Raw genomic sequence first — 12,722 nt, 5'->3', positions numbered from 1 at the left:
GAAGGATAATGAAGATTGTGAAATGAAAGTATTCTGAATATATAAAATTGTAATAATAAATAACATTTATTTATATATTTACATTAGAATTAAAAATTATCATGTACGGATTTTTTCTTAATGGTTTTAAACTTATTAGAATTATTTTATTTCTTTTAAGTTATTTAATTTCTAGTTATTTACAGGCAACAATAGTTTTGATTATATGTATTGATGTTTTGAAATACTACCATGACGAGTCTTATAGAACAATACACATCAATGGGAGATAGAGATAACATCTTACTTATAATGTTACTAATATAATATACTTTGATTATAATGTTTGTATCACAATTTCTTAAAAATATCAAGTTATTGGATTAATAGCAATTTTAGACATATATTTTATCGTAGAGTGTGTTGATATAAGACTAAAATAAGCTTTATGTTTTGTCTTTTTCTCTTTAGAAGGGAGACGGTTTGTGTCGTAGAATACATTAGAGTATTTAATATCGTATACTTTGATATTCTTTTCTTAATTTACTGTAATTTCTTGTTTCCTATAATACCAAATCTTGACAATATGGTGAAGGTTGAGTTTTGATCTTATTAGTTTTATACCTGTGTTTATACAAGACCAAATTAAGATTAGTTTGTAATTAGTTTGTGATTTATATTAAGATCTTCCTTATAATATTTGTTATGTCTTAATCTTAATACTATATTATGCTCTGTCTGGAAAATAAATGTTAAAATATCTTAATTTTGCATATCCTATTCCATCCTTCCATTAGGAAAAATATGGTTTATAAATCATATTATGCTAAGAAAATCACATAAATTAGGTGTAAGAATAGAGAAATCTTAAGGTAGCAGAAAAATTAATGCAATATATAAGCAGAATTAAACAAGGTAACTGTAAATGTTGCTGAAGCTGATTCTACAATTTTAATTACGGAGGCTAAAAGGTCTTTTAAGGCCTCCGTAGTTTTGATGGAATGTTAAAAAAAACTATTATGAACATGACATGGAGCTACAGCATTTAAAAATTAAAAAAAAAGAAAAAACTTGGACACATACCCTGAATTTTTAATAAAGCACTTTTTAAACGTAGCATAATAATCTAGAGCAATTAGATTAATTATAGGAATCTAGAATTTTATTTCTATTTAATTTTATTGACTATGAAAATACATAATAAGCGTTCATGTTTCACGTGTTGTGCGAAATATTAAAATAATAATATAAATGATATACCGCGCGTACTATGATGAAGATCGCTGCTATTTTATATGGGAAATGTCCTCAATGGTCATTTCCCAGCCAACTGGACGCCGTTTTTTCGATCATACTGTATATATTGACAAAAAAACACTGAAAAGCACATATTTGTTTTCTACTGAAAATAATTCCAAAATAACTTGCAATCTGGCAACATCAAAGATGTGCGCATGCGTAGTGTCTGTGACTATATGCAGCAAAAACTCGTTTCAAGGTCAGCCACCGGATCCACACCATTACCGACAAAAAGTGCTGGCTCAATGCCGTAAAGGCACGTGGTTATTATTTAAGAATATGAAGAAGAAAGTACGGGTCGTATTGTCCTGGTAGCTTAAGGCCGCTAAAAGGAAGGAATAGAGAAGAAGAAGAAATGCCATGACAATGCATGACAACTATGGAGGCTAGAAGGATGACAACAATGAAATGACAAGTCAAGGTTGAGCCAAAAAGTCAAATTGTGATTTTACTTTTATTTTTCTTAAAAAATAATTAGCTATAATCAGGTATGCCTTTTGGTACTCAATTAGAAAATCAAAATCCTACATTATACTCAAAATCTGCCGACAGGTTAGTTACGCAGGAAGAATACAACGACGATATAGCAGATGACTTTGATGAGAGAGAAATATTTGGTACCTCTTCTTTCAAATAGACTCTTCTAAAACTGTTTTATATAATTTTAAATATGTTCTAGATCTTATTCGAAATATAAACGATCCTGAACACCCTTTAACATTGGAAGAATTGCACGTCGTACGTCAGAATTTAATAAGTGTCGAGAACGACAAAAATAATGTTTTCATCAATTTTACACCAACTATTCCGCATTGTAGTATGGCTACATTGATCGGACTCTCCATAAGAGTTAAGCTGTTAAGGTGCCTTCCTCCTAGATTTAAAGTTAAGGTAAACAACCCCTGTATATATCTTGACAAAAAATTAATTTATAATTTGATAGGTGGAGGTAACTCCAGGAACACACAATGCTGAACACCAAGTAAACAAACAGTTAGCCGACAAAGAACGTGTAGCGGCAGCTTTAGAAAACAGTCACTTAATCAAAGTTATTAACCAGTGTATAGCACCAAGGAATAGGGCATAAAAATGGGACACAAAGAGCCTCTGTTGTTATCACAAAGTAATGTGAATTCAGCTTATCAAAAGTTTCGTCGATATTTTAGACGTGTGTTTAAATTTGAGCAAATGGACTTTCAATTTGCGTTTTGGCAGATGTTCTACTTATTAGCTGCCCCTCAAAAATTAACAAAGGTGTTTCGTGCCAGAAAGAATTTCAAGTCTCAGTTTGCTCGAGATGATCCAGCATTTTTAATATTGTTTGCTGCTGCTTTAATAATTACTTCAATCGGATTCTCATTGAGACTTAGTCATACGTTTGGACAATTCCTTGTGTTTTTAGTACTTGAAATTTTCTTAGATTGTATCGGTGTAGGTGTTATTATAGCCACCATATTATGGTATATTACTAATAAGTTTTTAAAACCAAAAAATTTACCGCAGGATGTTGAATGGGGCTTTGCCTTTGACATACATTTAAATGCTTATTTTCCACCATTAATGCTTCTTCACTTTGTTATGATATTGTTTTATAATTTTTTCGTAAGGGAAGGCAATTTTTTCAGTATATTTCTGGGCAATTCTGTGTGGCTCGCCGCTTCTATTTACTATGTGTACATAACATTTTTAGGATACCATTCGATGCAGATTTTGAGAAAAATTAACTTGTTTTTGATACCCATCCCTTTGTTAGTTATTGTCTACATAATTACAATTTTTCTGCAAATGAACGTATCAAGTATAGTGTTTGAATCATATTATAGCAATAGACTCGGATGGTAGTGGACAAAAATACATCTAATTTTGACTCATCCTGTACAGGGTGGGACATGATGGTAAAAGCCACACATCGATATCTGTTTCGGAGTTACAGGGTGTTTGCCAAAAATGTGCATTTTTAACAAATCACTGTAACTTTTTTGCCATCGAAAATTTTGTATTTATTTTTTTATGAAATCATTTCCGAAGCACCTTTTTACATTACATAGAATTTAATGGTTTGGTTTGGTTTGATAATTTTTTTAAAATTAATAATTTAAGAGCTATCAACAGAAAAATTTAATTTTTTATTTGGGACGCCCTGTATATTTTTAATTAATTGAAAAGAACTTAAAATTACCTTTCCAAAGATATAGCACACTTGATATTTTGTTATATTGGGCCATTTTTAACTAGTACGCATTGGGCCCCTTATTAATGATCTGCCCCTAATGGAACTTGAAAACATATTTTTCCAGCAAGTCGAGGCACCACCTCAGAACGCTGAAGTTATCAACAAATTTTTTCAGTCAATTTCGGGAATAATTGAATAGCTAACCAAGATCCCAGCCGTGGGCCTTCGAGGCCACCGGACCTAGTGCCTATGGATTTTTATCTTTGCGGAAGAATAAAGGTTCTTATTGTTAAATTGTCCGTATAATCTAGACAAGAATTAGAAGTACTTAGCGGTTATGCGAGGATATCTTTTTACACCTACTGAGTTAATGAATTCCGCAAGAAATGTTCAGAAACGGTCCCGACTGTACATAACCGAAGACATGTCGTCACCTGTAGCAAAATTTCATGTCATAATTTGTTATTTATTTTTATTGTTATTAGATATAATTTAAATATGTTGATGTTGCTAAATATAGTTTAAACTGTTATAAAATTCTGCATCTCTCATGGTAAATATTATTTTCGTTTTAATTGCCGCTCATAGCTAGAGTTAGATTTTTAAAAAAATTATACAAAACCATTAAATTCTACGTAAAAGGGTGCTTCGGAAATGATTTCATAAAAAAAATACAAAATTTACAGCGATTTGTTAAAAATGTACATTTTTGAAAAATCCCGTAAGTTCGAAACGGTAACAGATATCGATGTGCGTGTTTCCCTTTAAAAGCGTCCAATTTGGCCCACCCTGTACATACCATGCAATGTAGTGGTTTACAGTATAATAGTTTTATTAAAATCTGATAGAGACCTTTTTTGGAATATTTGATCATCCTTTTTTTCCTTTTTTTTTAAATGTATGTACTTGATAATGTCTGGCGCAATATCATATAACCAATTGTTAATTAATAATTATATAAATTATATATTTAAATAAAAATGTTTTAATTTCCCTGTGATCTGATTTAACAAAAAAGAAACATCACATTTTAGGAATCATTTATTATTACCTGTACAGTAAAAATATAACTTAACGTTTCTTTGCACTAATAGCTGATGGTGTAACATGTTTTGTAGGATCGAACTTGTACGTTTTTTGAATCGGACCTTTTCCCGCCTTTTGAAATTGCATTTCATCCAATCTTCTTCTTTCTTCCAATTCTTTGGTAATTTTTACGTTTGTCCAAGCTGAAAAATATATTTTCGTACTGTATGATGAGGAAAAAAATGGCGGTGCAATAGTGACCTTTAAAATGACAATAAACAATTTAGGTTTAAAGAATAATTAAATTTAGTAACTTTCGTTGATTAAGTGTAAGGATAGCGCCGTTAAAGTTTGTCAGTGGAGGCATGTATCTTAATGTACTACACTAAAAAATGGTTAAAAAAACTACTCACTAAATATAAATAAAGATGGTATTATTATTAAATTCAAATGAAATATAATCTAAAAAGATATTTGAGTGAGATGCTATGTGGTGTTCAGAATAAATTTATAAATTTCGACTATTTAAAATTTAATTCAATTCAATTTTACCATAACTGTTTTTTAAATAAATTGAAAAATTACAAAAACTAATAATTTAAAATATACAGTTTTTTTAAACGGAACACCCGGTATATTATTTTTTTATTAGATGGAAAGTTAAAAAATGAACATTTTTTGTATTTAAAGTATTTCAAAATTTTTAATGGTTTCGCAGATACACGCAGTATTATTTCTGTGGTACTAACCAACAATATGTAGTAAATTTTAGTAGCACAGATTTCATATGGCTCTTTCAACGGTAAAATACTAGAGAAACATCATTGGGTGGCTTTGATAAAAATTTACTGTGGAATAATATACGGGATGTTCCATTTCAAGAAAACGAAGAAAACTTATTTTATATTTTAGAAAGTTTGGCGTAGAATTTTGAACATCCTGAATGATACGATATTTATAGCAAAGTAAGTATTGACGACCTAAAGTAAATACCTAATATAATTTTGATTTCAAGATAGTTCTTGTATTTTTAAAAAAAATTTTAAGAAAGGCTGAAAATATTTATTTTTAATAGAGAAGAAAGGCACAGCCTAGAAACACGTAACGTTTACGTACGCATGCGCATTTGTTATATTTTTACACGTAAAAGATTATTTACGTCTACGTATACGTGCCAGCAGCGGCCGATTCGACCGTAGGCCGTTGGTCTCTATTTTTTTATTACATTCGAAACTATCAAAATATACTTTTTACTCATATTTTAGGATTATGTAAAGTGATCTGAAAAGAAGCCAAAAATACAATAATATACTGAGCGTTCATTAAAAAAATCATCCCGATCCACTTATTTTTTTTTTTTGAAAACAGCTTCTTTGAATAGAAGTTAAAATATTTTCCTGAAATACATCCTAGTATACACTTTCGTTTGCTCTTAAACAAAATTCCAAAGTTTTTTTATTCTAGGAGCTATAGATGCCCGACTCACTATTATCCTGTATAACATTATACAGGGTGTCCCAGAAATGTGCAAGTATTTCCAGGGGTGGTAGATATCCATGGTAGATATCGTAAAATAAACATATTTTCTCTTTAACGTTTTTCAAATAAGTCCAAAATAACGGAGTTATTTTACTTTGAAAATTTCCAAAAAAATATATTTTTTTGCTCAAATTTTGAGAACCACTGGATCTTTCCTGGAGTTTCTTTCTTGTAAATTTAATCTACTACCTATGTTGCCATATTATCAAGAAATTATGTTTTTTAAATAAAAACTAAAAAAAACCGAATTTTCAAAAAAAAATTCGCGAAAAAAGCCTCATAGGCGTGTTTCTGGGGTTGAATTATACTACCAGTTAAAATACTTGCACTTATTTCTGGGACATCTTGTATGTAAAAGATTTTTTTTAAATTATTAAAAAATAATTAATAAAAAAGAAATTTTACGCAGAATCTAAAAATAAAAAATAAAAACAAGTAGTTACATTTAAAAAAAAAACCGTTATATCCGCCGCACTTTTTTGAAGCACCCTGTATACACTGTAAAAAAATTAATTTTAAATTGCACATCTTAACATTTCCCGCAATTTGCCTATTTAATGTTTTTTTTCCTAATTCTTAAAATCAGTAAAATAATCAACTTTATCCTTAAAGGCGCGTTTACACGAGTCGAGCGAACTGATCAAGTCCCTTGAATTCAACTGACTTGAAAGCATATTCCGAGTTTACAAATCTCATGTCAAAAAGTTTCTGCTAGTCGATTCAAACTGACGACTGTGCGTAAGGCTGTACTTCAAACTGCCTAAATTATGGCAATAGTAATACTTACCGTCCTTCAAACCTTGCTTGAACGTTTTCGGTTTGACCGGCAACTGGTCGGGCTGATGCGTGACAAGTTGCTCGATGTTGAAGTAAGCTCTTACTTTCGGTATTCGCAAAATGCCCACTTGTACCAAGGATATTAAGTTGGTGGACACCCAGTAGCACAAAATGGCTCCGGGGAAATTAACGCTAAACGGTAAAATTATTAGCGGTATAGCTCGAAGGGCGTATTTCATGATCACCATGTTTTCGCTCGTCATTTTACCCATGTCGGCGCCAAGCTAAAACAACAAAAAATGAAATTATTTGTTTTGTGCACTAAAAAAAAAGGTTTATTCGGCTAATATTTATTAATACTAAATAAAATTAATTTTAGAGTCTGACATGTACTAGTAATGTGGTTGTTTGTTTTTTGATATGTTATGTGTAATACTTAATTTAATTTTATAATTATTTTATATTGTTATGTGTATATGTATTTGATAATAATTATAATTTTCTGAAGAAGACCTAAGAATGGTCGAAACGTCAAAACAACTTTTAATTATTATGTTTTAAATTGCTGGCCTAAAACCAAGAATAAATCGCAACTAAATATACAAAAGGTCAAAGAAAAAATTAGATTTATAAATAAAATTAATTCGGTTAAACTAAATTTTAATTTTTTATTAATAAAAAAACCACGTCACAGTAGCTCATGCTTAAAAGTGGTAGATAATGGTGAATTTTGACCAGGGCGCAAAAAAAAATCATGATTTTTTTAATTTTAACCGGATTTTTTTGATTTTAAATTTTAATCAATTTTCTATTTAAAGTCCTATCCTAAGACTAAATCTACGGTAGGTGTCGTTTTTCCACATCGGTCGCTTAGATCAAAGGTTTTTTTTAGAAATATGATATTGATATGAAGATATTGACTGTCTTAAATCGAGAATAAAATTAGTACCATCTAATGTTCAAAGTGCAAAGTACCTATTGCAGAACAAAATGTCGGTAGAAATTTAGAATGAACTAGAAGATAAATTGGGGAAGGCGGAAGTTAGCTTGATCAACATTCAGCTGTTCCAAAAAAGATATAAAACAGTCTTGACTCCATCTTTTGACATTGAGTAGTCTTCGGGGATAAAAATATAAACCTGACAACAGAAGAAACCAGTCCTGCACTAGAGTTTGCGAATGAACAAATACCGGATTCCTGGCACTTCACAATTTCAAACTAAATTAATCTCTGCCATTTAGAAGTGTAATGGATTCACATGAAATAACTTCAAAAATCGGACCAACATTTTAATAGATGAATAGATATGAGGGATATGTGTAATATGTTAGATCTTTTACATTTATTTTTCGATCTATTAAAGTATTTAAACGTTACAACACTTACAACGGCAAGTGTAACTTAACTGTATTTATTTGATGAATAGATATAGGGTATATTTGATATAGGAATACTTTTTTATAGCTTTATAGGAAGTTTTTATATTTTTTACAGTTATCTTTTGATTTATCATAAGTTTTAAACAAGTTGATTTTTTATTTAAATTCATGATTAAAATTAAAAACAATCCGTTGATTTAAATCATTGCACCCCGATTATGACATATTCTGTTTTTGAAGTGACACTATCTATAATTTGAAAATTCCTTTATGATGTTTCGATTTAATCACTAAAAAGATTGTAAATATTTGGTCTGCCTAATTTTTTTTTGGTTTTTTTCAATTCTAATATTAAGTTTTAACAAATTTTACAGTCTGTAGGCGTACTCCGATGACGTTTTTTTCTGGACTGTATGTTTTTTATGTACTAACCTCTACGCTTAAAAAAAGTGTGGCACTTGTTATTATCGGTAGAATGAAAAACTGATCAGGTACAGTCAAGTCGGTGAACCAAAACATACCACCGTGTGCCATGCTTACGACGGGTGTATTTGCCATCTCCTTCAGGCCCATGAAGAAAGATAAGAAGATTGGAGCCTAAAAATTCATATAGAAAAAATGCCGGTACTCGGGTTGTTACAACCTTTAACCGCTAACTTGCAGTCTGGCATACTCATATACATAGCAAATATGTATATACAGATTATCGCCTATCCCTGCAATGTTTGGGAGTTGAAGCCGAGTTAGACACAACTAGATAACCGGTCCATGTATATTTCACATAAGTTCGTCTGTTAGGCAGACACTGGGCGCAAATGCGCAACTCCAAAATTCCGAATGTCGATTAGCCCTTACTCTGAGGATTAGCCAATTATCGAACGCGAGCGCAAACGAAAGCCGTACGAAGTTGGACGGAGCCGTACGAATGGACAGCTGGTGCTAGCGTCTAGTCTCTTATTGGTCTAGTTATCCTATCGATAATTCAAAATCCAGGCTTGCGCACTACGTTACTACTTGCGCACTAGCAGAGTTAACTGAGCGAGTTATGCAAATTCCTTTAGAAGATTTATATACCCATTTCACCGGCTTAGCTTCATAGAATGCAGTTTGGAGTCAATATGGTTACTTTATAAACATATGGGCATGCCACTATACTATTTTTATATAGTTCACACCAATTAAACTTTTAGTCACGTGATTAAGCTTGACCGGCACAGCGTTGAATCAGATCGTTTTATTTGGGGCGTGCGCATAAAAATCGTGTTGAACCAAAAGAATATACTTATGCAAGATTGATGTTCCCATTTCATTTGTTTGGCTTCATTTTCCACTCATTGTGTAAATGGGCTATTAACCATATAATATATTCTTATAAATATATGGGGGTCAAGTGGACCGCAAATTAGCTGTTAAAGGTTAACAATAAAATAAATAAAAGAAAACCTGTTATGTATATCTAAATAACAATAACAGTTCTGAAATAATAGTTTTGTCTACCTTGATTAAAACTTTACTTACCTGAGCCAAGGGGACTATCATGTTTTTAAGAGGATTCAATCCCTTCTCTGACATGAACAGCATCATTTCCTGACCATATCTGGCCGCATTTAACGAATCCCCTGTAAAAAATGATTTACAATACATTCTAATCTTTATTAGGTTTTTTATTATTATTATTATTATTCAGTTCAAACCGAGCACCTGATTGTCGGGCTTCCGTCATTTTCAGTTGTAACATCTGTATTTGTGGAAGGTAGTTGTTCATTTTGGCCGCGTTCCTTTGAGATACGACAACCAGGGGGAACAAAGCTAATCTTATAACAAGAGTACCCAAAGCTATCACGGCCCACCATTCTAAACCTAGACTAACGTGCAAGTATTCCAGACAGTTCTGAACGATACCGACTGGAGTCCAGCCGCCGAGACCCATGGAGGCAAAGGTGGGTTCGCCGAGTGCATTTAGGCTGCTTACTGTTTCTGCTGTTATGTCTGGCACAGGTGGTGGTTCAGGTATCACTTCTGAAGCTGTTAAGAAGAAAACAAAATATTACCTTATACCAAAAATGCATCGTTAAGTTTGCTTTGGGAAAGCAGTACCAAATGCAAAGAGAGTTGGCAATGAAAGCAATGATAATTCCCATATTACAGAGTGTCCCAATATTCCGTGTACATACAGGGTGTCAATATCAAGCCAATACCAAGCCAATATCTTGGTTGTTTGTTGAGCGATCTTTTCCATTTTTGGCAGGAGGCTGTATGGCTATAAGACGTACATTTTGCCCAGGGTAAGAAATGCGATACCTCATAGACGTACGTTTTAATGGGGTTTGATATTTTTCGAGTCAAGAGTAAACTACCCTTAAGACAGTATTTATTTCAAATCTGATAAATTGTATTGAATCCTCCTTACCCAAGATACTTAAGTTCTAATTTTGATAAATATTGATACAGGGTGTGTTATTAAAATAAGACATTTTTATTTTTATTATTATTTTTTTAAGTACTTTCGACGCCACTGGATAAACAACTGGTTTATTATCAATAACCAATTATCAATTAATAATCGACTTAAGTTTTCAGATAGCTTCCATAATAATTAAAATACGATACAAAAATACTAAATATTTTCAATTTATTTTGTTTACTTTAAAAAATTGTTTTTTAAGTTTGTTTTTTAAAGTACAAATGAATAAAATGAGTTACAAAATAATTTAAAACCTCAGTTTTCAATGGAATCTGAAATATGATTTTTATTCGTTTTATTGAGGAATATTTTAAAAAATCCAAATAGCAAACTTAAAAAACAATTTTTTAAAGTAAACAAAATAAATTGAAAATATTTAGTTTTTTTGTATCATATCTTAATTATTATGGAAGATATTTAAAAACTTAAATCGATTATTAATTGATAATTGGATATAATTGGTTATTGATAATAAACCAGTTGTTTATCCAATGGTCGTAAGAAATAATATTAAAAATAAAAATGTCTTATTTTAATGACACACCCTGTATCAATATTTATAAAAATTAGAACTTAAGTATCATAGGTAACGGGGATTCAATATAATTTATCAGATTTGAAATAAATACTGTCCTAAGGGTAGTTTACTCTTGACTCGAAAAATATCAAACCCCATTAAAACGTACGTCTATGAGGTATCGCATTTCTTACTCTGGGCAAAATGTACGTCTTATAGCCATACAGCCCCCTGCCAAAAATGAAAAAGATCATTCAAAAAACAGCCAAGATATTGGCTTCTATCCATCTTAAGTGGGACACCCTCTAGAACTAGTAATAGTAAGTAGCGCACTTTAAAAAAAAATATTTTCAAATATATACAGGGCATAAAAAATATATTTTTACACTGAAGTTGTAGTTTATAATTTAAATGAAATCGGAAATGTCAAAATAATGATTTAAAATTAATTATCTAGTTAATTACTTTTGATTTAATTACCAAATATTACCTGATATAAGAGACTCATCCATGTCAGCTATATTTCAAGCAGCAGTTACATAAACGTATAAATAATAGTAATATTATGCTTTTACTCTATTTCTCTTACCATATTTTCCAGTCTTTACAACAAAAGTATTTGAATCATAATCAAATACTCTGGTTGAAGATTTATTAAAAACTATATCCAAGCCGCAGAAATATTAAATATCTTATTATTTTATCGTCTTATTTTATATAAGAACATACCTGATTTGGTAATAGCATCAGCTGTTGCATTACCTTGACTAGCTGCAACTGCAACACTCGACCATCCCAGTGTATTCCCTAGAACTTTTCCTGAAACATGCCTGTATAGTTTTTCAGCTTCGTATTTAATATTTCTGGATTTAACAACCTAAAATATGAACTTGTGAATCTACTGTTTCTCAGAAAGTGTTCTCACCAAGCTTACTTTGTTTCCAATTTCATTTTTCCTTTCTTCAGCTCTATTTGAGATTGAAAATAACAACTTACAACTATCTTCTAATCTATTTAAACTAACATTATTTTCCTAAAATATTTAAATATTATTATGGTGTAATAGTAACCAATAACATATAGTTACATTAAGTTTATTTAAAGTTTCACCATAGTTGTTCCTAACATTCAATGAAACCTTTCGAAGAACCTCATTTACTTCCTATATAATAAAAGTATATTATTATAAATGAATAGATATGTCTGGGAAATTGTACCTTGATACGATTAGTAATACCTGTCACATCGTTGGATTTACTACATAATTCCTGGATGTCTTTACCTAATTTATTATTAATCTTGTTAACATTCTAAAATTATAAAAAAATGTTACGTGAATAAACTTAACCTAAAAAATTACACAAGAAGCATTTTCTTTGCCTGTTTTTACCTTTAACGTTTTTAAAGAACTTAAGCACTTCTTTAGGCTATTTATCTTATAGAATCCGGACATTTTCTTATATTTCTAGGTGTAACTGATCTGTTTTATTTAAAACTAAATTATATTTTCTCTTAATTCGACATTGTTTTGAAATGAGATTTTTAATTTTTTTTGACGGATGACAGAT

General features: G+C 30.7%; 2 protein-coding genes across 4 annotated transcripts; one reads left to right on the top strand and one right to left on the bottom strand.

The window, feature by feature from the left end:
* The first annotated feature begins 1,582 nt into the window (after positions 1–1,582).
* On the top strand, positions 1,583–4,443 carry LOC115877871 (MIP18 family protein galla-2). Of its 2 annotated transcripts, XM_030894218.1 has the most exons (4): positions 1,583–1,766; positions 1,831–1,895; positions 1,958–2,169; positions 2,222–4,443. In XM_030894218.1, exon 4 carries the CDS (start codon positions 2,368–2,370, stop codon positions 3,118–3,120), a length of 753 nt encoding a protein of 250 aa, XP_030750078.1. In that variant the 5' UTR covers positions 1,583–1,766; positions 1,831–1,895; positions 1,958–2,169; positions 2,222–2,367; the 3' UTR covers positions 3,121–4,443. The 2 variants fall into 2 exon arrangements, with proteins under 2 accessions (XP_030750078.1, XP_030750079.1); XM_030894219.1 differs by having other exon boundaries at positions 1,649–1,895; positions 2,222–2,744.
* Positions 4,444–4,479: 36 nt separating this feature from the next.
* On the bottom strand, positions 4,480–12,711 carry LOC115877870 (mitochondrial inner membrane protein OXA1L). 2 transcript variants are annotated; one of them, XM_030894217.1, is made up of 10 exons: positions 12,545–12,711; positions 12,372–12,464; positions 12,242–12,316; positions 12,089–12,187; positions 11,917–12,031; positions 9,875–10,198; positions 9,692–9,792; positions 8,606–8,770; positions 6,804–7,077; positions 4,480–4,680 (listed from the first exon to the last, which is right to left on the bottom strand). In XM_030894217.1, exons 1-10 carry the CDS (start codon positions 12,605–12,607, stop codon positions 4,523–4,525), a joined length of 1,467 nt encoding a protein of 488 aa, XP_030750077.1. In that variant the 5' UTR covers positions 12,608–12,711; the 3' UTR covers positions 4,480–4,522. The 2 variants fall into 2 exon arrangements, with proteins under 2 accessions (XP_030750077.1, XP_030750076.1); XM_030894216.1 differs by having other exon boundaries at positions 11,884–12,031; positions 12,545–12,710.
* Positions 12,712–12,722: the final 11 nt, after the last annotated feature.

Source organism: Sitophilus oryzae, unplaced genomic scaffold (assembly GCF_002938485.1).
Source record: "Sitophilus oryzae breed Bouriz unplaced genomic scaffold, Soryzae_2.0 scaffold_1499_pilon_pilon, whole genome shotgun sequence".
NCBI classification, from domain to species: domain Eukaryota; kingdom Metazoa; phylum Arthropoda; class Insecta; order Coleoptera; family Curculionidae; genus Sitophilus; species Sitophilus oryzae.
Note: the sequence above shows the minus strand (reverse complement) of the source record. Positions and strands in the feature narration are given on the sequence as shown.

What these genes read in the sequence shown, in the direction of transcription:
- LOC115877871 (XM_030894218.1), top strand. Translation starts at nt 2,368, where the DNA reads ATGGGACACAAAGAGCCTCTGTTGTTATCACAAAGTAATGTGAATTCA.
- LOC115877870 (XM_030894216.1), bottom strand. Translation starts at nt 12,607, where the DNA reads ATGTCCGGATTCTATAAGATAAATAGCCTAAAGAAGTGCTTAAGTTCT. An exon ending in GTATTACTAATCGTATCAAG is followed by an intron (nt 12,317 to 12,371) that starts GTACAATTTCCC and finishes TTTATTATATAG; the next exon opens with GAAGTAAATGAGGTTCTTCG. An exon ending in GACGGAAGCCCGACAATCAG is followed by an intron (nt 9,793 to 9,874) that starts GTGCTCGGTTTG and finishes CATTTTTTACAG; the next exon opens with GGGATTCGTTAAATGCGGCC.